This window comes from Cupressus sempervirens, chromosome 8, assembly GCF_028749045.1.
Source record: "Cupressus sempervirens isolate cs-2001-9-10 chromosome 8, ASM2874904v1, whole genome shotgun sequence".
Taxonomy (NCBI): domain Eukaryota; kingdom Viridiplantae; phylum Streptophyta; class Pinopsida; order Cupressales; family Cupressaceae; genus Cupressus; species Cupressus sempervirens.
In genome coordinates, this window is record NC_143125.1 from 488,777,114 (window position 1) to 488,802,264 (window position 25,151).

Consider the following 25,151-nt stretch of genomic DNA (forward strand, 5'->3'; position numbering starts at 1 on the left):
CCGATCATGTCAAACAAATAATTGTTTATGAATGGTGCAAAATAAGTAACTAATTGTGTTAAATGTGTAGAAGTGAGTAAATAGTAGTAGCCTACCTAACAGTATAAATGTTGATTTTTAAATTATAAAAATTTCACAATTGAATAATATTAACTTGAATTTTTGTAAATAAAACTAGATAAATGTTTTGTTTATTCTTTAATTCATTATCATGAGATAGAAATATAAAATAATAATAATTAGATAAAATAAAACCAAGTATGACCCCAAACATAGATAGAATATATACTTTACGTAATCTAATACAAAGATATTCAATCTAAATGCCCTATATTTCGACAGCCTTAAAAATCACACACTAAGACGGAAATGAAGCTTGGTAATCAGTAGCTAGTGTGTGATGTTTAAGCCAACCGACACTGGGATCTCAATCCATCTAGAAGAAAACGTTAATGGCGTTTTCCACCAGAGTTGACCATGCAATTTAGCTGGCTGGCTCATTTCCTTGACGTGCCGTAACAATTTATATATTTTAGTCAGCCCATAAAATTCATGGAAGGAAAAGAGGCGAAAAGCATGGAGGCACAACTCTTGATGCATAATAATAAACATTGAACTATTGAAAGCATTGCGATAACTGGGAGATGGAGGAAGGCGTGGACTCTTCTCATCTAATACTTGAGCTTGTAAGATTCCAACATGGAATTCCAGTTGACCAAGCTTTCTTGTTCCTGCTGTGGTTGCTGTGGAGCTTCCCAATTGTAGGGAAATATCGACTCCCTTCCGAGCTCCACGTCAGCAAAATCGTATTCGTGAGGAGGCGCTGTCATGGACTCATTGGGCGAGCGTTGCTCGGCGTTCAAAGAGCGGATGACACTCTGCTTCTCGTCATCGTCCACGTCATCGTCGTCGTCGTCATCGTGGCCTCCAATGACGTCCTGCTTCTTCACCATTTCTCTGAACATGGAGGACTGCAGGAGAAGACTGAGAGCCGTCACGGGAGAAGGGTTCTTGCTCTGTAGTGAACTCGATGGGAATTTGGAAACGCCAGCTGTACTCATTGTCAATGTCTGTCCACCTCCACCTGTCCCTGCGCCTCTGCGGACGGCCACGCTGTCTGCTTTGCTGGCATCCAGAATCTGCGAAGGCGGCACGTTCTTCATGTGATCGGGTCTCAGCCATCGGATGTATCGGCTCAGATCGAAATTCGTGACTGCGTTCAGCCCCCTGTACTCGATCGCTGCCATGTCATACGCTGCCGCGGCTTCCTCTTCCGTGTCTGCATTGATAAATAATTTGATATTATTATGAAATTCTGGTTTTATCTTTGAAATAGCACGGAGAGAAAGGAGATTGGAAAGTTAATACTGACTGTAAGTGCCGAGATAGAGATACTTGTTTCCAAATACGCGCCCAATTCTCGCCTCCCATCTACCATTGTGATGATGCCTGCATCGTTCAGCGTCATTTTTCAGTATGATGAACTCAATAGATTTAAAATAATATGGTATTCAGTTAAATTGGGATTTAAAATGGTCAACTGATAGGCTCAAAATAAAATAGTATCAACGTTTCATTAGGATTTAAAAGGAGGAACATGATATATTAAAGGCGGGTTCTTCGAGGAAGAGATAATTTAATGTAATACTTTATTAAGGTCAAATTTAGGTGATAGATTTAAAAGAATATGGAATTAAAGTTATTTAAAGAGAATATGTACAAATTGTTTGATTATTACAAAGCTTGTATTTAAGTGGACGGAATGATTAAAAGCAATACGATATTAAAGTCAGTTTACAATTAAAATTAAGGACAAGAAGAATGTTGGGGGAGGGCCAGTTATTTAAAGTTTGTTTGTTCTAAGCGAAATAATTTAAATGGGTACTTTACCTTTGTTAATGTCTAGATTGTTTAGATGAAATTTTGGTAGAAGAAAAGAAATAATATATATAGTTAAAACTTATAATTAGTGTGTTGATTAGTTGTGTGATAGATAAAAAGATCTGAAACAATCATATTGTGATTAAGATATTAATAGTTTACATAAAGATCTAATTAAGATCTTAACAATAATACTTGATTTCGTTTATCTATAAATATATAACAGCATTACACAAATTTGAAGTCTATATCTAAACAAACTAGTGAATTATTGATAATATTGTTTTAATGTAATCAAAGAAACAAGTTACATAGTGAATATTATTAAAGAAATAAACCACATAAGTTCTTTGAATGAGGGTTATAAGAAATTAAGTCTCAAACTTGAAAATCAAAAAGACTCAAAGTTTAGGATGTTTGTATTTTCTCCAATGTTACGCCAGTAGAATACTTGACATGAAATGAAGTTTCAATAGAATATACTAAATTTAAATACTTGACATTTGAACTTTTTACTAAATTATAGTTCAAATTGAATGTATAGTATTGACATTAGAATGAAAGGATCTATATGTATGTTTATGAATATATTTTTGAATGATTTTAATAGAATGAATACTCCTTAAGTTTGAAATATAAAGATTTCAAATATTTCAACCTAACACCTCTATTCTTCTCATAGAGACATCTACAGAATGAAAACCTCTCATGCTGAAACCCAATCTTTGAATATCGCCATTTGAAAAGCGAAGAAACATGACCGGTTTCAAATTTAAACAAAACCCATATAAAAAAGACAACAAAACCATACCAAGCATGGTACTGTTATTATCCATGAGAAAACATCATATTCATCATTACCTTGCAACCCCTCTATACTTGGAAACGCCCCTTGAAAATCCACTGCTCCTCCTGAAAAAGATCCCGGCAACCATTAACATCTCGTGACCCACAAATGAAACAATATTTCAAATCAAAATTGAAAACCAATAATTCATTATGAAAGAACACCTTCTGAGAGAAGCAAGGTACTCTTCCTTGCTCAAATTCTGCATTTCTTCGATGTCTTTGTCATATTCTATCACCTGTACAATCAAACTTGTCAATACCAGATCTTCCCTCACACCCGATTAAAAAAGAATCCAGAAAACAATTTAAGCCAAGTCACCGGAAAGTTTGTGCGCGTCTCCTGAGACCCCCAGTACTTAATAGCAGCAAGATCGTAGGCCCTGGCAGCTGACTCTTCTTCATCATATGCTCCTGTTTCATATAAAAACACCCAACGAAATCAAAACTATTGTTTTCACCAATTAAATCTCATATACTGCAGATAGAATTGCAACAAATGATGAAACTTACCAAGATAAACTGGTGCAATCGTTGGCAAGATCCATGCAATCAATATCCCACTCTAATCAGCTTTGGAAAAACATAAATCACCAATCTTTGAAAGAAAAAAGAAATCAAATCCTTGCAGAAAGAATAGAATCCATTCTAATTGAGCCAAGAAACGTTGAATTGAATAGTGGGTCTGTAAGTGGGTGTATAACTAACTTGCCTTGTTTTCCCTTTTTGTTTTGGGTGGAGTTCCAGGCGGTCTTGTCCCAGAGATGAGCTTCAAAGCGTCCAGTCCATTTGTGCCTTGTCACACCACGGTAGATGGAGCTTCTGGTCTTACTGGATGTGATTGCACAAGGAGGAAGAATTCCCTTGACCAAATTCATCTTTTTTCCACCGCAAACAACTTCATGATCGCCTTTTCCCTTACCCAAAATCTTTTCATCCGTTCTCACCCTCTTTTTGCTGTTAACATTAAGCCCACCAGCGGATTTCAAGTTTTCTCCGAACACAGACATGACCATTATCAATGAGTCCCGCTTTCCTTCTCCAAGTAAGAGAAACAATGGATGGAAGATAAGTAATTTAAAGGTGCCTACAATGGTTTTAACTCTACGTTTCTGGTGGGTTGACGATTTTAACTATGGTACGCGAACAAGATAGTCTTATCTACAATAACGCTCGCAGTAAGACGACAGGAATTTTTTTGTTTTCTTATCGAACACAACTATTAAACTATTTCATAGCTGTACGTTGCTTATAAACCCCTGGGTTCCCAGATTATTTTATCGCTTAAACCAGATTCGTGTCATTTTCATGGTCACTAAATTCAGATGACTCGTCTTATGCTATTGGACTTTCTACCAAGCATGATTATTAATAGATTTAATCTTTTTTCTACAGTTGTCTGCAAGGTTTTCAATCGACCTATTCATAATTAAAACATTCTCAATAATCCAACTTTTTTTCTCCTCAACTCCTTTTTATAATGGGATCAAAAAGAGCCTGCCGCATTTAGAGACGGCATGGCAATATCTAGAGTTACTTTAATCTGTGACGATTTTGAGGCCAGCATCAACGAGCGACATTCAGAATACTTGTTTTCCAAGAAAGATCCACATTTTTGAAATTTTGCGTTAGCATTTTGTCTCTCTTAGCATGGTAAGACAAAACAAATTATATCAAAGCAGGTACGCGTCCATTGGAGAAATCAACGATAAGGTGCTTTTGCTGATCTAGTTTTCTCAGACCCTATTTTGTGTCTATATGATCATATAATTTGTAAATAGTGCAAGAGACAATTTGAGTTTGTCTTAGAAATAATTTATCATAAACATATGAGTATATATATGTTATTGTGTTTAGGTTGGGTTTTCCATATCGGTTAATTATTTAATTATATAAATTTTATTTATTCATTCAATAAATAAAAAATCACAATTTTTCTAAAAAGTTGTTGTGTGTAAGGTTGTTTTAAAGTGTTCTTTTAAACGTTCCTTCTGAACTTATTATGTTCACCCTCCAAAAGCTGCTCACCGAAAAGATAGTGTATTTTACACAAGTGGACCAATCAATAACCAATAAAGCTAAAAAATGATCAATTGATAGTACATGTGTAATTGGCTATTAGTACAAGTGCTATCATTTATTGGGGCTTCTTACGAGTGGTAATTGGACTTTTTTGACATGGTGGTCAATCAAACACGGGGGACAAAAGCTATTTCATCAAACTTTAAATTTAGTTTAATTTGGCTAGCCACAACTCTCAATTACTTATTATCAATCCAACAAATTAATTGTAAATCATAGAACAATGAAACCACACAAAATTACGTAGAAACCCCACTATTAGAAACATCATTGCTATATGAAATTATTTACTATAAAGTTTTAGATCACAAGCCAAGGAACTCACTCTCCATGATTTTTAAACACACTATCAAGGTTATAACTAACCTAAGGAAAATTTGTACAATAAATACAAATTTACAAAAAGCTACAAAAAAGTGTACATCCTACTAGCACACATAGAGAAAATATGAAAAGATGTAGGATCTCCTGATCATTTTTTGTAGTCTCTCTGTGTGATTCAATTCTTTAAATGTATGATTTTCCTTATTTGCAATACTTTTCCTTCACATTTGATGTGCACAAATTTTAAAAATACCTCACCTGCTCTCTTACATTATCATTCATTTGTGCACATACAGATAGTGAATTATTCATCAAAACCTTCAACAATGAATTTCGAAGCTCCAGACAGGGGATGACCTAGAGGATAAGGGATGACATGGAGGGAAAGGGGTGACCTAGAGGTAAGGGACAACATAGTAAGGGTTGAGTTCAACCTTCACCCAATCTTCCCAAAAAAAAAATTGAGCTACGTAGCTCCATTAGAGTCCGTAACCCTAGATCTACAAACCTAGTCCTAAAAACCTTTGAACCTACCCATGTACACAAGAAAGGATAAATTTTGTTTATCAAGAGAGGCTTGCCTCGATCAAGCTTGGGTTAAGGAATCAACTTTGAATTGAAATAGATGAAAGTAAAGGAATGCTAACATGTAGTAAAATTGTAATTAATAACAAAGAATATCATAATAGTGTTGGTTCAATTGTGTTTAATATGTGATCAAATGCGTTAACGCAATAGCCTTGAATAAACACAAAATCAAAATAAAAACATGTAAGACAAAACCTCATCTTTTTGAATTCTTACAATTCTCCTTTATGATGGATTGAAGAACTTGAATACATGAAGGTGGATCTCCTCTTTGATGGAAACTCCACTATCTCAATTGATGAAAGAAGCTCAAGATATTAGAAAGGAAATGCATGATGAATGCTTGGATGGAAAAGAACTGCTTGATTAGCTACTTGAAAAAAACCTAGAAAGAATTTGTTTAATTGCTTGAAAATAGAATTTCTTTGATATTTGTGGACTTGTATATGTTGTAAATGACTGAATTTGAAATGAGGAGGTCTCCTTTTATACTAATTTTGGGCATCAAAATTGAAAGAGCCAATTGTACAAGGTGGAAAAAGCTTAGTATTTGTATCACACCCAAGAACCAATAGAAATTGACCTCTCAAGTAAGGGAAAAAATTGACCTTTACCCTAGGTAACGGTCAACTTCATCCCTTACATGGAGTTGCAAACTCCCAAGCAGAAGCCCCAAAGCCAAGAACTATTAGGCGGTCAAGAGAAGCATGATGAGATATATGGAAAAAATGGTCAAAAAGGTATTTAAATCATAATTTTCATGATTGGAGGAATAAATGGGAAGCCACGCATATAAATTAATGCCAACTTAGAGTTTTCACCAAGATTGGAAGAGGGAAAAGGACCTTAATTTAAGTAATTAAATGCAACAGAAGGTCCTAATTTGCCAAACCACACTAAAAGAGAGCTAGAATGGTCTTATAAAAGAAAAGTGCACTTTTTAAGATGGCACAATTAACAATACACTTTAAGGTAGAAAAATATAAAGATAAGGGTAAGTAATTTTTAAACATAATATTTTTCTAGTTTAGGTTCACGAGTAGAAAATAACAGATCTATAGGTATAATGATCAATTTTATAGGTTTAAAAAAGAAGACAAAATCTAAGATATTTACTTTTTTGTTACAAATATGTTCATATAATCATTTGTATAGTAGTCACAAATTGGCAAATCAAGTCATCCAATATTGCTTATAAAAAATCTTCATTATACATATATTTGTTTAACTATTAACATGATTAATCCAAACTAGTATTAGAATGTTTAGAATAACTAAGAAGGGGGATGAATCAGATATCCTAGGTCCACATGTGCCAATTGAACAAACACACACTTAAACTCTTTTGGATATTAACATTCATTAGGTCAACCTCTATAGAAGATTATCAATGACATCAACTAGCAGTCCACTATCCTTATAATAACAAACTTTCCGAATGTAGAACATTAACAGTAAATCATCACAAATAACATCCGCACAAGTTTGACACTAAGGTTTAATGTGGATATAGATACAACTCACTTTACAAATACGAATCACAGTTCGACTCACATGTTGATCCACTAACTGGCCTTCATTGTCATCTTTGTCTTTGATTCACTTGGAAACCCTTCAGGTAATCACTCTTCACCACTTCTCAACTCTTCTTAGCCTTCTACTTAAGTTCATCAATCAATAGCATCATCAATTGCTCCAACCTTATTAGGTTTTCACCAGCTTTGCCAACCTCAGTAACCTTTTAGATTAGTCTGTGTACCTCCTTAAATAGGTAATCATGATCTTTTGTTGCTTAACACCACCATAGATAGATTAGGGTTTTGATCAGATTCAACACACACACAATTAATATGTCCACCTTCTTGTTCATCTTCTTCTTTTCAAGAAACTTCACTTTGAATTCTTGCATAGAAATGTGCAAAAATGGTTTCCCTTGATTTACATGTTCTAGGTCATCCAACCTTATCTTCCACAAACTTTACATATTCTAAGAAATCAACTCCATCAGCTGTAAATCACAATTTCCTCATAAACTATCAAAATGTTGTCCCTTGGCCAACACTGTATTCTAATGCTTGGTTATCACTAGGTTACTTGGTCACTACCAACTTTTTGTTTGGAAAATATATTGACGCTCATTCAATATTGATGCTTGGTTGACACTAGTTCTGCTCAGCACATATTGTGGCTTAGTCAACACTAGCATCACTCATTATTTACTTAAAGTTAGTTAATCTTTTGCTCAGTCAAGCCTATGTACTTGGTCAATCTTTGATGACTTCTTCAAGGCTTCAGTACAAATGTCTTCTTTACTTGTAGCATGATTTTATAAAATCACTTTTATTTTATTAAAGCCTAACTAATTAAGTGTCGATTGTAGTTTCCTTTCATAATTCAACCTTTCCTCTAGATGCTATTGTTATGAGTAACTTGTTAAATCCTCTTCATCAATCCTCTAGGTATGGCACTCAAATCAGATAGCAAATTGTCTTACCAATAAAGTTTGACATCAATGACAACATAACAATTCTTCTAATTGTAAATTGTAGCTTCCAATGACCAAATGGTCTTAGAATTGTTATTTATTGAATATTTAACTATAATTAACCCTCACTAAATTTTAAAAATTAATTATTTTCTTATCAATATAAAGTATTTTAAATTTTTTTCCTGTTACTTGTGAAGAATTAAGTATGTATGTCTATTATGGTAGCTAATATTGCAAATACTCAACATCAATGATGCTAATTATAGAAAAAAGAATGAATTAAAAGTTATGAATGTATTAACAAAGATTCTTATCTTTTTATCTAAAATTCAAAATCATTTGTTCATCTCTCAAACTATCACCTAAAATAAAAACATGCATATTAAATTAAAATAAATATCTATAATTCTTTAAAACTTAGTTATGAAAGTGAGTCATTACTTTAAATTATTATTAATAAAAATAAATTAAATATTTTAAACAGTTAAATTATTAACCAAACCAATATAAAATTCAAAATTTGATTAAATACTTCTCAGTTTTGTTAGTTGTGTGGGGCTCCAAATGCATGCGAATAAACCAAAAAAGCCCCCTCATTCCCACAATTGGTCTATCTAACTGAAATTGAACGATATATATTGAATGAATAAATTAATTTTCACATTATCAATTCAAGGTAAATTGTCTCCCACACTATTTAAATTAAAGATTATATAACCATAATAGACACAAAATAGGGTCTGAGAAACCTAGATCAGCAAAAGTACCTTATCGTTGATTCCTCCAATGGACGCGTACCTTTGTTTTAATGAGATTTAATTTGTCATACCATGCAAGAGAGACAAAATGCTAATACAATTTTTTAAAATGTGGCATCTCTTTTTTTAATGTAAAACAATTATTGTGAATGTTGAATGTTGATGGTAACCTCGAAATACCCAGAACTCCAGAACTGCATGTAACAAATATTGAAAACGCGGCAACCTCTTTTTAATCCCATTATTAGAAAGGAGTGTTAAAAAAAAACAGTTTGATTGAGAATGTTTTGATTATGAATAAATCTATAAAAAAAAACCTTGTAGACGACTGTAAACAAAAAAGAAATCCGTTAGCAATCATGCTTGGTAGAAATTCCAATGGCATAAGACGAGCGATCTGAATTTACCGACCATGAAAAAGACAGGAATCTGGATTGACGGAGTAGCAATAAAATAATCTGAGAAACGAGCAATGTGCAACTGTCAAATAGTTGTGCTGGATAAAGAAAACAAAATTATTCCCGTCTTCTTACTGCGAGCATTATCGTAAATAAGACGATCTTGTTTGTGCACCATAGATATGGTCGTCAATCCACCAGAAATGTAGAGTTAAAACCATTGAAATTGCTCATCTTCCATCCATTATTTCTTCTGCTTTGAAGAGAAAAAAGCAGGAGTCGTTGAAAATGGTTTGTGTGTTTGGAGAAAACTTGAGCTCCACTGCTGGTCTTAATGTTAACAGCAAAAAGAGGGTGAGAAGGGATGAAAAGAAGGGAAAATGTGATGAAGTTGTTTGCGGTGAAAAGAAGAAGATGAATATGGTGAAAGGAATTCCATCCTCGTGTACTATTGCAGTCACTGCATCCACCAAGAGCAGAAGCTCAATCTACCGTGGTGTGACAAGGCACAAATGGACTGGACGCTATGAAGCTCATCTCTGGGACAAGACCGCCTGGAACTCCACTCAAAACAAGAAGGGAAAACAAGGCAACTTAGTTATACACCCAATTACATACCCACTTTTTTAATGGGTTTTATTCTTTCTGCAAGGATTTCAATTTTTTTTTCTTTCGAAGATTGGATTTTTTTTTTTTTTAATGTTTTTCTAAACCTGACAATAGTGGGATTTTGATTTCATGAATCTTGGCAACGATTGCTCCAGTTTATCTCGGTAAGTTTCATCATCTGTTGCAATTCTATCTGCAGTATATGAGACAAGTAATTGGGAAGAAGAAGAGTTTTGATTTCGTTGGGTGTTTTTATATGAAACAGGAGCATATGATGAAGAAGATTCAGCAGCCAGGGCTTACGATCTTGCTGCTATTAAGTACTGGGGACCTCAGGAGACCCGCACAAACTTTCCGGTGACTTGGCGTAAATTGTTTTCTGGATTCTTTTTTTTTTTCATCAGGTGTGATGTAGCATCTGGTATTGACACTGGTTTGATTGTATAGGTGATTGAATATGATAAAGATATTGAAGAAATGCAGAATCTGAGCAAGGAAGAGTACCTTGCTAATCTCAGAAGGTACTCTTTTCATAATGATTTATTGGTTTGCAATTTTTATTTTTCTTGTTAATTTCTTTTGTGGGTCATGGGATGCTTGCTAATGGTTGCCGGGATCTTTTTCAGGAGGAGCAGTGGATTTTCAAGGGGCGTTTCTAAGTATAGAGGAGTTGCAAGGTAACAACGACTTTCTTATTTCACTTGTTTAATTTTTCATTAGTCTGTAACGTTTAAGGATGGTCATTTAGAGATTTATTTTTTTCAATAAGATTTTATATAAAAAATTATCTAGTTTTAGCAAGGTTTAAGGGGTTTTCATTTTCAAAAAATAACTTGTTTAAAAGAATAAAAGTGTTAAATAGTCAAAATTGACTTATTTTTCTCCAGCTTAATTTTCTTCTTAGTATATGATGTTTAAGAATAGCCTGAACGATGCAGGCATCATCAGAATGGTAGATGGGAGGCGAGGATTGGTCGAGTGTTTGGAAACAAGTATCTCTATCTGGGCACTTACAGTGAGTATTAATCTTCCAATCTCCTTCTCTCTGTGCTCTTTCAAAGATAAAACCAGAATTTCTTAATAATATTCAATTACTTATCAATGCAGACACGGAAGAGGAAGCCGCAGCAGCGTATGACATGGCAGCAATCGAGTACAGGGGGCTGAACGCAGTGACAAATTTCGATCTGAGCCGATACATCCGATGGCTGAGACCCGATCACATGAAGAACGTGCCGCCTTCGCAGATCCTGGATGCCAGCAAAGCAGACAGCGTGGCCGTCCAGAGAGGCGGAGGTACAGGTGGAGGGACTGCATCAAAAATGAGTACAGGTGGCATTAGCAAATTCCCATCCAGCTCATCAGTACAGAGCATGACTAACCCGTCTCCTGTGACCGCTCTGAGTCTTCTCCTGCAGTCGTCCATCTTCAGAGAAATGGTGAAGAAGGAGAATGTTCTCCCTTCTATCAATGCCCAACAACGCTCGCCCAACGAGTCGATGGCACTGCCCACTTCAGCGCCTCCTCACGAACATGATTTTGCTGACGTGGAGCTCGGAAGGGATTCGGTATTTCCATGCAAGTGGGATGCTCCACAACAAGAGGAAGAGGAAGAGGAAGAAGAAGAGGAAGGCTTGGTAAACTGGAATTCCATGTTGGAGTCTAATTATAAGCTGAAATATTAGAGGAGAAGGACACTAGATTCTGAGGTACTGGGGGAAGAGGGTGTTGGAAGACGCTAATTACTTGCAACTGACCATTAATATTACTGTCAGTCAACAGTTGTAAATGAACTGATATATTGCGCTTAAAAATAGTTTTATTTCAGTTTTCTCTACATTGCATGCCCCATGCAAGATTCGGATCTGATTAATTGTTTATGGTGGATTCTGGAAGTATTCTCCATGTATATATTGTAGCAGAATAAGTAATAAATTATGTGTTTGTCCCGCCCGCTGTAGCAGTTAGCATGTGTACATTATATACTATTGTGTTTAAAATCTAAAATGTGAATGCTCTGATTTGTCCTGTGGCACCTTGTTTCGCCAGAACTTAGTACATTCTGACACCACTGCCGTTTTGTCGAGTATATACCAATGTCACAGAGTGAACTGGTTAAACAGCTGAATATTTGGGAGATGTCTATTTAGCAGAGGATTTGCACCCGACGTGACAGTTTTTCGAATTTATAAGTTAATTTATAAATTCGAAAAACTGTCATGTGATTTATAAATTAATTTATAAATTTGAAAAACTGTCACATCGAGTGCAAATCCTCTGCTGTTTAGCCGCGGGCGAATATTTGCACTGGCTGATCATGTCTATGTTTTCATAGAGACATTTTCATTACGGTGAAATGGAGAAAAAACAAAGCAACGAGGTATTTGATATGGGTTCCCGAATATTTCTTCTCCATTCTCTCTTCTTAAAATTTTATTTTAAGAAAAAATAATATGAGAACTTTATTTAATTTTATAGTTAAATTTTTTAAAGAAAAATTAAATTTATGTATTTATTAAAATTGTAGAAATTTTTATATTACTTCATGTTGATAACATTATTATAATTTAATTTATTTAAAATAAGGTTCAATTGGTTAATGGTAACATTGAGCTAGAATTTAATTTAAGAGAATTAGATTAATATTTTTGAATTGTTATTAATTTAATTGTTGTAATTTTTTATTTTTTTTAAATCAAAAAGTGACAGAGCACTTAAATAATTTATTAAAAGAATAAGTTTGTTCTCGAGGCTTCTTAGAGAAAGAACTAGCAAGAAAACTCTGAATCATCGCCAAGAAACAAGAGAAAAGGAAAGGAAATACAAGAGAATAGGAAATGACAAAAACAAGAAAACCTGAATCCACTTGCCAAACCCAGAAAACAACTAAGAATCACATCATAGAAAAGGCAGGCATAAGTAATTTGATAAGAGAGAGGAATGATTTAGTCATCTAATATCCCACACTATTGGTAATCCTCTCTGCATATCATGATCAATCAATTTGTCTAGTTCTAAATGATTGCTGATAAAATGAGAAGGGGATAATGTATTAGTAAAAACTCCATCACAACCTCAATTCGCAAGTCTACCACACAATTGCCATCATGCAAAATGTGAGATATGTGGACATCCAAGAAAGAATATAATAATTTTCAGTTCGGATCCAAAATATATTTTAAGCTCCAATTTTGTATACTTCTATTAATGCATGCATTGATAATAACCATAGAATCACCTTCAATGTGAATCGTACAAAATTCCCCCTCATCTAGCCAAAACTAAACCATGTAATAGGGAAATAGCATCAATTATATTATTATTGCCTAGTAAGATAGAGAGAGCTTTAAGGCCACAAGCATTACCCACATGATCACAAATACAAACACTAATCCCTGACAATCCCTAATTACCACGAGAAACACCATCAAAGTTAATTTTGACAAAATCCTTAGCTAGAAAATACCATTTTATTTTATCCCTATCACCACAAGCAACAATATTCCAATTTGGAATTGAGCCAAAGGGAATAATAATCCCCCTCCATGCTTTGACCACCTTAGCATCCCATGAAGAGAAAAAGAAGTTGCACTTAATGTTTAACAAATTAGAATTAACAACCTCAACCACTGATTTCTCAATGCCTTGCAACACAACACTAATCTGATTGACCTCCTTTTGAAATATCCTCTTGTCTCTTACCCATCAAATGACCCAGACAACTAAAGATGGAATGCATTTCCAAATACCATTAAATAGTGACGAAGAATAAAGGGTACACCAAGATTGAAATAAGTCCCACAACTTGGACAGTAGAGGCATGTTGTAAGCTAGTTTTCTCAAAACAAAAGACCAACATTCATAAGAAAATGAACAATTTAAAAGAAGGTGATCAATAGATTCCACATCTTTATTACAAAGCACACACGAAATGGGTGCTGCTATAGAGAGTTTGGTAAGTCTATCACTGCTAAGAATTTTGTTCTTCAAAGGCAGCTAGGCAAAACAACTAGCCTTAGGAAAAATAACATGATTCCAACAGAAAGAGAAAACACATTGTAGCGAGATCACATACTAGGCCTATTGAAGAACACAATATCCATCTTTAATCGAAAACTTCCCCTCTTTCGCAGGAAACCAAACAAGAAGATCAGCTTTGCTAGACAAAAAAAAAATAGTTTGGTCATTAAAGATCCTATTAAGAACATCTTTGTGGGTGGGTAAAAGCACAAACCTATTTCACCCTTTTACAAAGGAAAAGGCTAAGAAAAGTATAACTATACACCTTCAGTGACATAAATATGGTATTATTATTTAAAATTTGAGAATGAAATAAACTAATGCAATGTGTAGAAATGGATGAAGTTTAGGATTATAATTTTTAATAATTATTTAGTAAAAGAAACGATATATTTTTATATTTTTTAAAGATAACTTTTTAGTTGTTGAAAAACTCTAGAAATTAAGGGTCTATTTCCTACCACAAAACTGCAAGGAAATAAACTTATTTCCTTTTGATCTTAGATTATATTATAGATAACATATGTAGCTAGAACAATAAAAAATAAAAATTGGCTTTGGACCGGTATTTTCTTTTTTATAACGATTCAAATTTCAACTTATTCAAATCAATAGTTTTCATCTACCACCACATTTTTAAAAATAAATTTATTCCAACTAAAAGAAAAATTATATATTCTTGAAGAGGACTCTCTCCTGTAGAATGTCATATAATTTTTAAATTTTTCTTATATGATTTACTATTTTTTTGTTTCTCAAAATTTACATCTTCTCGTGTGTTAAAATATGTATTTGTAGAATTTTTTAATTACAATATATTATATCTAATTAAAATACTATGAACTCTATAAAATGTGTTTATATGTTATTAAAAAAAATCATAAAAAATAGTAAGAGTTATTGAAACATTAGGTTTCTAAAAAAAATATTTTCTTTAGTAATTTAATACTAACTACTATAAAACATGCATTTAATAGACATTTCCAATTGGACAAGTGTGAGACCTTATATAACTTAGCTAAAATAAATTTATCAAGATCATATGTTTGAACAAAATTGATTTTTGGATAGAAATACTCAAATTCAACCATTCTAATTAGTCAGCCTAAAAGGTGACACAATTTTGTATTTTCACCCAAGGGTCATCAAGGGTGATGCAGTACAAGGTAGGAGAATCCCCAAAGGAGATGTCGAAACCCCCAGCAAACAACCACACAACAGAAATATAACAACAAAATAACAATAATGCAAGATCTAATACCAAATCAAAACTCTCTATTCATATAATAATTGATTACATGCAATATGCCCAACTATAAGGCCTTTCGAGTTAAGGCCAAATACAAACAACAATTACAAAATTAGTTCTACAAGATCCAACAAGATCCAACTTACAAACCCAATCCCAGCTAGTCAGATGCACAACTAGATAAGAACACCAAGAAGAATCCACACTTATACACTTAGGTCCACCAAGAAATCCTTTGGTTCCTAAGCCACAACCCTAACTCTTCAAAATTTGCATCTACACTTTATCCCCTTCTCCAAGTTGGAATGATCAATACTTTCACTATGTTAAAGACTCCAGAAAAAACCCTTACTTATACCCAACTAAGCCACAAGTCAACCCAACTCATTACAAACTAAATTGAATCCCTTACATTAAATATAGGTCAAGCCACAAGTCAGTTATAAGACTAAATTAAATAACCATAGAAAAATTAAATGTCAAAAGTTAGCTCACAGACAACTCAACTTGAACAAAACCAAAACCAATACTCACACTCGACACATATAGGAACACTAAGCACCAACAGGAACACTCGACACCAACAAGTTCACTTGACATCCACTAAGAGCTACAGTAACTTGGCACCCACAAAGAGCTATAGTAATAGTAACTCGACATCTACTAGGAGCTACAGTAACTTGGCACCCACTAGGAGCTACAGTAACTCATCATCCACTAGACAACTTGGCAACAATAGAAAATTAGAAACCACTAGTACTCGACTCCAACATGCAGGATTGCAAGAAAGCCTAGGATGCTCTTGCATCAGACACCCCAAGTTTGAAAAGATGTTCTAGTAACTGGAAGAACATCTTCTAGGATTTAGCACATAAATCCCAAACTAGTTCTTCACATACATATCCTCCAAATCTTCAACTTGTACACTCTTTCCCTTGTTCTTCTTCCACTTCTTCACATCCATCTTAGGTGTGCTACAAGTTTTCTTTCCACACTGAAAATGAACACTAAAGAAATATTCAACATACGAACCTTATCCTAAATATTGAATCTCAAACCATTAATGTATCGAGCTACCTTTTCCTTCGACAATTCTCTATTACTAGACCAAATAGTCAACTTGTAGAACTCTTTGGTATAATCATTCACAGACATATCTTTCTGTTTTAGATTCTGTAACCTTTTAAACAACTCAAGTTCATAATCAGTAGGAATGAACTTAGCCTTCAACTTAGCCACCATCAATCTCCATCTAGAGATCTTTATTTCACCTTCCTCTTCTATGTCTCTTTGTAATTCTTTCCACCATAGAGTAGGGTAAGTGCACCAAGTTGTGGTACCAAAAGGGGGGTATAAGTGGACACATTTTTTTTGAAATCAACAATTTTTGAACTTCAACAAGAATTTGAAGATAGTTACGCTCAAAATTTTAAGATATGACAAAACAAAAGTAGTAGTTCTTTGAATCTAGTTTCTAAACTACTAATTTTTTTTTCAAAATGGTTTAGTTTTAGGTCCTCAAGAAAGGGGGCCACAGAAAGTGGTACTATTTATTTAGAAAAAAAATACCATAGTACAAAGTGTGCCCCCCCTAAAATTTTAACTTTTTGTTTGAAATTCTTTAATCGCTCTAATCAAAAGTTACCTAACACTGTGTAGTTTATCCCATATTTTTTAGGTAATTTTATAATGTGTATTTTTTTAATGAATTTTTTAATTGGACACATCCCAAAAATGTGAAATATCTATGTGCTCCCCCTAGAAATGATTGAAAACTAATCTAAAATCAAAACTTTTTTTTTTCAAAGTGTGTAGAATGGAGTCTAGTTTCTAAAAATCTAAGTTGTTGCAAAATTCAATGAACGAGCTAAAATCTACAGCTCATTAGTACATGTTGGTTTTTGACAAAAAAATGGGCATACATTCAAAATAAATTATAGTTAAAATGCTTGAAATAGTTCAAATAAAAATTAAATTACATGGTTATATAACTAACACAGAGACCTACAATGTCATGTAACCTGATTTTATCAATGCTTAACCACAAGGAAACTTGAAGGAGAGCACACAAGAAAAATCAATCATTTTTTATGTTTTTAGCAAAACACGTCTTAGACTAGTTTAGAGACTCCAACCTTTGGGTTGGATCCCAAGGCAAAACCAAGCCTTAGGCTTGGCAGAATGCAAATCTTTCAATAGCATGTGCGTGCTATAATGCACACATGCTATTTAAAGGTTTTCTAAATTTCAGTCTTAATAGTGCGTGCACACTTTAGTGCATACACACTTTAGTGTGCAAACACTATTAAGACCTACATTTGGAAGGAGAGAGGCAGAGTGAGAGAAAGAGAAAGAGAGAGAAGAGAGGGGGGATGGGAGTGTGTGTGTGTGTGTGTGTGTGTGTGTGTGTGTGAGAGAGAGAGAGAGAGAGAGAGAGAGAGAGTAGGGGATGGGAGAGGGGAGAGAGAGGAAGTGTAAGAGAGAGTAGGGGATGGGATAGAGAGAGTGAGAGAGAGAGTAGGCAATGGGAGAGGGGGGATGGGAGTGTGTGTAAGAGAGAGAAAGTAGGGGATGGGATAGAGTGTGAGAGAGTGAGAGAGAGTAGGGGTGGCACAGAGAGAGTACAGGATGGGAGACGAGAGAGATAAAGAGAGGGGGGATGGGAGAGGGGGGAGAGAGAGTAGCTTGAGAGAGAGAGAGAAGGGGATGGGAGAGAGAAAGTAGGTGGTGGGAGAGAGAGTGGGAGAGGAAGAGAGAGGGGGGGATGGGAGTGTGTGTAAGAGAGAGTAGGGGATGGGGGAGAGAGAGAGACAGAGAGAGAGAGAGAGAGAGAGAGAGAGAGAGAGAGGGGGGGGGAGAGTAGAGAGTGAGAGAGAGTGAGAGAGAGAGTAGGTAGTGGGAGAGGGAGAGAGAGGGGGGAATGGAGTGTGTGTGAGAGATCTAGAGAGTAGGGTATGGGAGAGGAGAGAGGGGGATGGGAGTGTCTGTCTATGAAAGAAAGAGAGTAAGGGATGGGAGAGGGGAGAGAGAGTAGCTCGAGAGAGAGAGAGAGAGAGAGTAGGAGATGGGAGAGAGAGAGAGAGAGAGAGTAGGTGGTGGGAGAGGGAGTGGGAGGGGGAGAGTGAGAGGGGAAATGGGAGAGTGTGTGATAGATCTAGAGAGTAGGGGATTGGAGAGGAGAGAGAGGGGGGATGGGAGTGTATGTCTGTGAAAGAGAGAGTAGGGGATGGGAGAAGGGAGAGAGAGAGAGGGAGGGAGAGTAGCCTAAGAGAGAGAGTAGGTGGTGGGAGAGGGAGTGGGAGAGGGAGAGAGAGGGGGGATGGGAGTGTGTGTAAGAGAGAGAATAGGGGATGGGAGAGAGTGTAAGACTGTGAGAGAGAGTAGGGGTGGTGAAGAGAGAGTACAGGATCAGAGAGAGAGAGAGAGAGTGAGAGAGAGAGTAGGCAGTGGGAGAGGGAGGGAGAGAGAGAGAGAGAGGAGGATGAGACTGTGTGAGCGAGAGAGAGAGTAGGGGATGGGAGAGAGAGTGTGAGAGAGAGAGAGAAGGTGGTGGGAGAGGGAGTGGGAGAGGGAGAGGGAGAGAGAGAGGGGGGATGGTAGTGCATGTAAGAGAAAGAATAGGGGATGGGAGAGAGTGTGAGACTGAGAGAGAGTAGGGGGTGGCAAAGAGAGTACAGGATGGGAGAGAGAGTGAGAGAGAAAGTAGATAGTGGGAGAGGGAGTGGGAGAGGGATAACGAGAGAGAGAGAGAGAGGAGGAGGAGGAGGAGGAGAGTGTGTGAGTGAGAGAGAGTAGGGAATGGGAGAGGAGAGAGAGTAGGGGATGGATGAGAGAGAGAGAGAGAGAGTAGGTGGTGGGAGAGGGAGAGAAAGAGGGGGGATGGGAGTGTGTATACGAGAGAGAGTAGGGGATGGGAGAGAGAGAGTAGGCAGTGGGAGAGGGAGAGCGAGTGAGAGAGTAGGTGGTGGGAGAGGGAGAGTGAGAGAGAGAGGGGGGGGATGGAAGTGTGTGTAAAAGAGAGAAAGTAGGGGATAGGAGAGAGAGTGAGAGAGAGAGAGTAAGTGGTGGGAGAGGGAGTGAGAGAGGGAGAGCGAGAGAGAGTAGGGGATGGGAGATATTAGGCGATGGGAGAGGGAGTGGGATAGAGAGAGTAGTGGTGGGAGAGGGAGTGTGAGAGGGAGAGCAAGGGATAGAGAGGGGGATGAGAATATGTATAAGAGAGAGTGAGAGAGAGTAATGGATGGGAGAGGAGAGAGAGTGAGAGAGAGTAGGGGATGGGAGAGAGAGTAGGAAATGGGAGAGGGAGTGGGAGAGGGAGTGTGAGAGGGAGAGCAAAAGAGAGAGGGGGGATGGGACTGTGTGTGTGTGTGTGTGTGTGTGAGAGAGAGAGAGAGAGAGAGAGAGAGAGAGAGAGAGAGAGTAGCTGGTGGGAGATGGAGTGGGAGAGGGAGATAGATAGAGAGAGTAGCCTGAGAGAGAGAGAGAGAGGGTAGGGGATGGGAGAGGAGAGTGAGAGAGCAAGAGAGTAGGAGATGTGAGAGGAGAAAGAATGAGAGAGAGAGTAGGAGATGTGAGAGGAGAGAGAGTGAGAGAGAGTAGGGGATGGGAGAAAGAGAGTGAGAGAGAGAGAGTAGGGGATGGGAGAGAGAGAGAGAGTGAGAGAGTAGGTGGTGGGAGATGGAGATAGATAGAGAGAGTGTGAGAGAGAGAAGGTGATGGGAGAGGGAGTGGGAGAGGAAGAGGGAAAGAGGGGGATGGGAGAGAGTGTGAGACTAAGAGAGAGAGAGTAGGGGGTGGTAGAGAGAGAGAGTATAGGATGGGAGAGAGAGAGTGAGAGAGAAAGTAGGTGGTGGGATAGGGAGTGGGAGGGAGGGAGAGAGAGAGAGAGAGAGAGAGAGAGAGGAGGAGAGTGTGTGAGTGAGAGAGAGTGTAGGGGATAGGAGAGGAGAGAAAGAGGGGGGATGCAAGTGTGTGTGTGAAAGAGAGAGAGTAGGGGATGGGAGAGGGGAGAGAGAGAGAATAGGGGATGAGAGAGAGAGAGTAGGTGGTGGGAGAGGGAGTGGGAGAGGGAGAGAGAGAGTAGGCGATGGGAGAGGGAGAGTGAGTGAGAGAGAGAGAGAGAGAGTAGGCAATGAGATAGGGAGTGGGAGAGGGAGAGTGAGAGAGAGAGAGAGAGAGTAGGAGATGGGGGGAGAGAGTGAGAGAGAAAGTTGGTGGTGGGAGAGAGAGTGGGAGAAGGAGGGTGAGAGAGAGGGGGGTGGGAGTGTGTGTAAGAGAGAGAGAGTAGGGGATGGGAGAGAGAGTGAGAGAGAGAGAGTTGGTGGTGGAAGAGGGAGTGAGAGAGGAAGAGCGAGAGAGAGAGTAGGAAATGGGAGAGGGAGTGGGATAGAGAGAGAGTAGTGGTGGGAGAGGGAGTGTGAGAGGGAGAGCAAGGGAGAGAGAGGGGGATGAGAGTGTGTATAAGAGAGAGAGTAGGGGATGGGAGAGAGAGAGTGAGAGAGAGAGTAAGGGATGGGAGATGAGAGAGAGCGAGAGAGAGTAGGGGATGGGGGAGGAGAGAGAGCAAGAGAGAGTAGGGGATGGGAGAGGAGAGAGAGAGAGTAGGGGATGGGAGAGAGAGTAGGAAATGGGAGAGTGAGTGGGAGGAGAGTGAGAGGAAGAGAAAGAGAGAGAGAGGATGGATGGGAGTGTGTGTAAGAGAGAGAGTAGGGGATGGGAGAGAGAGTGAGAGAGACAGTGGCTAGTGGGAGATGGAGTGGGAGAGGGAGATAGATAGATAGAGTAGCCTAAGAGAGAGAGAGAGAGAGAGAGAGAGAGAGAGAGTAGGGGATGGGAGAGGAGAGAGAGAGAGAGAGAGAGAGAGAGAGAGTAGGGGATGTGAGAGGAGAGAGAGTAGGGGATGGGAGAGAGAGTGAGAGAGAGAGTAGGGGATGGGAGAGAGTGTGAGAGAGAGTAGGCAATGGGAGAATGGAGATAGAGAGAGAGTAGGGGATAAGAGAGGAGAGAGAGATAGAGTAGGGGATGGGAGAAGAGAGAGAGTGAGAGAGAGTAGGGGATGGGAGAGGAGAGAGAGTGAGAGAGAGAGTAGGGGATGGGAGAGAGAGTGGCAGAGAGATTAGGCAATGGGAGAGGGAGATAGATAGAGAGAGTAGGGGATGGGAGATGACAGAGAGAGTGAGAGAGAATAGGGGATGGGAGAGGATTGAGAGAGTGAGAGAGAGAGTAGGGGATGGAGGATGGTGGAATAAGGAGAAAATATTCTTCACACAGTGTGTACACACTATAGTGCATATGCACTACAATGCATACTCACTATATGAGAACACTAGAAAATGGTCATATCACAATTTTGGGTACTTGCTGATCCATATTTTTCTTTTTGTCTATTGTGCATTCTATAGTTCTGACAAAAAACATGGGTTTCAAGCTGTTGGAAGTTAGCAAACACTATTTGAAGGGATTTTGAATATTCTTTCATTCTATTTGAAGCTAGCAAACACCAAACTCAATCACTGGATACACTATTTGAAGCCTTTTTGAATATTCTTTCTATAGAAAAGGTTAGTGCAGTCCTTTTTAAATATTCTTTGTTGTTATATAGAGACAAATTGACTATAATTTGACATGTTGTTTAATATATAGTGAATTCATTGAAATTTGTATGTTTGAATGAATTTTTATTTGGAAATGGTTAGAAATTTGACAAGTTGTTTAATATATATTGTATCTTCATTGAAATAATTGTAATTTGTATATGTATTTGAATGATTTGTAATTTATAAATTGTAAGTAATTCAAATGTTTGAATAATTTGACATATAGAAATCATCATCATGCCAAGGAAGAAACCAAAAACTCAAAATATGAAAGAGACAGAGAGAGATTTGGCAGTTAAAATAGATAAAATGAAACTACTACATGAACAAAGAAAATTGCAAAGCAATAATGAAGAATTGACTTTCAAAGAGGAACAAGAACCACTGATACAAAGAAACAAAGAGGAAGAATTGGAAAGACAAAGAGAACGAATGAGACTATTACGCTCAATAAGACAATTGAATTATGAAGCTACACCATCTTCCAATGTTGGAGTCATATCATCATCTCATGTTGAAGAGATGCTAATTTGTAGATCTGATGATGTACGCACTCCATCATGTCATGTTGAAGGAAAAACATCAACATATCAAGTAGGTGATGTTCCATCTTTTGCATCTTATTGCCAAGAACATCATCTTCGGTTCAAGGTATGCAAAGCACTCAACCTTATGTTGATGTTCAAAATGTTGAGGGAATGGAAGAGATTATAACACCTTCTAGAATTCATTTTAGAAGACCAAAATATTTGATTGATATTGATACTAACATTTTGAAATCAATGCCTGACAAGATTAGCAAGCATACTTGTCAAAGAAAAGTTAATCGTATGTGGAGATTATTCTTTGAAGAATTAAATATTATAGGTCAGTGCCAATTATTTTTTGAAATGATGAAAATTTTGAAATTTAGGCCTATCATGAAGATTTTTGGGCTAAGAATGATGGACAATTCAAATGAAAAAAGCATTGTAAAGAATCTAATGAGTGCTTATGAAAAAGTGGGTTCTAAATCACACACCAAAGATAGTAATATCACAAGATGCGTACTTACATTTACAATAGTAAGTACCCAAATGAAGAAATCTTCACTCATGAGAAAGGCAAGCAAAACATTGAAAATTAGTAGAGGTAATCTAAAGAGAGCCATGCTAAGGCGTGAGAGATTGGAAGATCCAACAAAAAATGAGTTATGGACATTTAGTGGTAGACTACCATAAAAGGATAAGAAAATTAGTGAAGCTTTGAAATCATTGATCAAATATTTTTGGACAAATAACACACGTGTATCCCCTAATCAAAGAGATGTTGTAAGAAGGAGGATTGGTAGCCAAAATCGTGACCCACATGTGAATTTTTTTTTGGACTCAACTCAAACACAAGTTTTTGGAAAATTTATTAGTATGTATCCTCAAATTCGAACAAGTCAAAGATTTTCTGAGATGAGTAAACCTTTTTATGTGAAGATAAATCACACATGCACAAGTTGTTGTTGTAGGATACACATTGAATTTTCTAAACATTTTGATGTTTTTAGGCATATATGTGTTTTTTTGCATTCTAAGTTTGTTTTGCAGGATTGTGACATGAATGAGCCACTTAGATCTTCAAGGGAATTCATATCCAACATTTTATGTGAAATAGGGGATGGCCAACAATTTTACAAGAAATCATGCTTGGATGGTACATGCTTATTTTGTGGTTCTTTGCAACTTTTATCAACTTGTGAATATATGGATAGTACACATGCAATTGGAAATGAAATAGTAGATTATGAAAAATATAAGATAGTGACATATGATCTAAAAGATGGGAAATAGGGTAAATGATGTGATTTAGTCATTGAAAAGATTCCAATGTATGAGTTCATGAAGATTTTTCGTGAAAAGATTATTTACAAGTATGCAAGGCATACACAAAGAGCTTGATGGTTGGATTTGCAATTGAAGTTGTGCAAGGATAAATTTCCACTAGATACCATTGTTTTGGTTGTAGACTTCATAGAGAACTACACACTACAACCATAAAATGAGGTGCAAGAAAAGTATTATACTGCTCAATAGGTTTCCATTTTTGTTCTCATAACATTCATGCATTCACCTAAAAGTACAAAGGATGATAGGAAGATTTTGAGGGAGTACCATTTTTATATCAATGATGATCGATCACATTCTATGGAGTTTGTACATGGTTTTTTTCAACTATTTTATGGAGATTTGGCTAACAGGGGCATACCATATCTTCAACACATTATTTGGTCAGACAATTTTGCATCTCAATTCAAGAATGCATGGATGTTCTATTGATTGAGAAGGATGCATAGGTTGTCTAGAATTCAATATATGTGGAATTTCATAGAGGCTAGTCATGGTAAGGGGGAGCATGATGGTGCAGGCACATGCATCAAAAAAGCCTTAGCTCGTGAAGAACTAAAGTACAAAGATGGAGCAATATTGACAGATGCAAAATCTATCGTCTAGTGGTGTAATGCTACAATGGGTCCAGGTAAGGAAGGTGAGTCTACGATTCATAGATTTTTTTGGTTGATAGATAATACTAACGTTGCACCATATGAGCATTGTTGCACACTAATAAGATCAAGTGAGTTACACTCTTTTAGAAGCTCTGATGTAGGTTCATGGAGTATCCACACATGAAAAATGACATCCTATTTTCCATCATGTATAGAGGAAAATTGGGATGACTGTGAGTCAACTGAATGGGTGGACAAATGGGATATACGAGTTTTGGACCCAATTGACATCTATCATCGCCCACTAGCACTGGAAATGGTAGAGATGGATTCATCTATTGACTTTGACAACTTGTCTAATCTAGTGCAACCTATTAATATATATTTTTATATATCTTTGTAATTTCAATATGTAACTTTATAACTTTTACCTAAGCATTTTTTGAATTAATGATCGCATTTTGTATATTTATCACTGCAGGCCATTTTTTTCTGTTATTGCACCTAAAGACAATGAAGAATGGAAGATTATTATTTTTGACATTGTGGCCAAGCCAAAAAAAATTGGATCACTCAGTTATATATGGTGAATGTTTAGAGTATCATATCAATGCGGTGGTTGTAATCGACACATGGCTTAGACAATATTCTATGAAGAACCCTAACTTGTGGTTATTCAAGGATTGGCAAACAAAGAGGAAGGTTCTTCATTATTCAAACCTTGTTGTTGCATCAAATATCCACTTGATAAAATATGGTGGAAAACCACATAATAAGACTCTTTGGAAAGTTCATGAATCAGACCACGAGGCAATACTTGAGACATTAAAATGTAAAGC

At 36.8% G+C, this 25,151-nt stretch overlaps 3 protein-coding genes across 3 annotated transcripts; 1 reads left to right on the top strand and 2 right to left on the bottom strand.

The window, feature by feature from the left end:
• Positions 1-261: 261 nt before the first annotated feature.
• LOC149543337 (APETALA2-like protein 5) lies at positions 262-3,275 on the bottom strand. Its single transcript, XM_089795788.1, has 6 exons — positions 3,251-3,275; positions 3,050-3,141; positions 2,893-2,966; positions 2,743-2,793; positions 1,373-1,449; positions 262-1,279 (listed from the first exon to the last, which is right to left on the bottom strand). The coding sequence occupies exons 1-6, from the start codon at positions 3,273-3,275 to the stop codon at positions 672-674; spliced, it is 927 nt and encodes a 308-aa protein (XP_089651914.1). The 3' UTR covers positions 262-671.
• Positions 3,276-3,344: 69 nt separating this feature from the next.
• Positions 3,345-3,758, bottom strand: LOC149543338 (AP2-like ethylene-responsive transcription factor BBM1). Its single transcript, XM_089795789.1, has one exon. It carries the CDS (start codon positions 3,741-3,743, stop codon positions 3,345-3,347), a length of 399 nt encoding a protein of 132 aa, XP_089651915.1. The 5' UTR covers positions 3,744-3,758.
• A 104-nt stretch (positions 3,759-3,862) lies between these two features.
• LOC149543339 (AP2-like ethylene-responsive transcription factor SMOS1) lies at positions 3,863-11,659 on the top strand. Its single transcript, XM_089795790.1, has 8 exons — positions 3,863-3,967; positions 9,546-9,954; positions 10,130-10,138; positions 10,240-10,331; positions 10,422-10,495; positions 10,601-10,651; positions 10,913-10,989; positions 11,082-11,659. Exons 1-8 carry the CDS (start codon positions 3,863-3,865, stop codon positions 11,657-11,659), a joined length of 1,395 nt encoding a protein of 464 aa, XP_089651916.1.
• Positions 11,660-25,151: the final 13,492 nt, after the last annotated feature.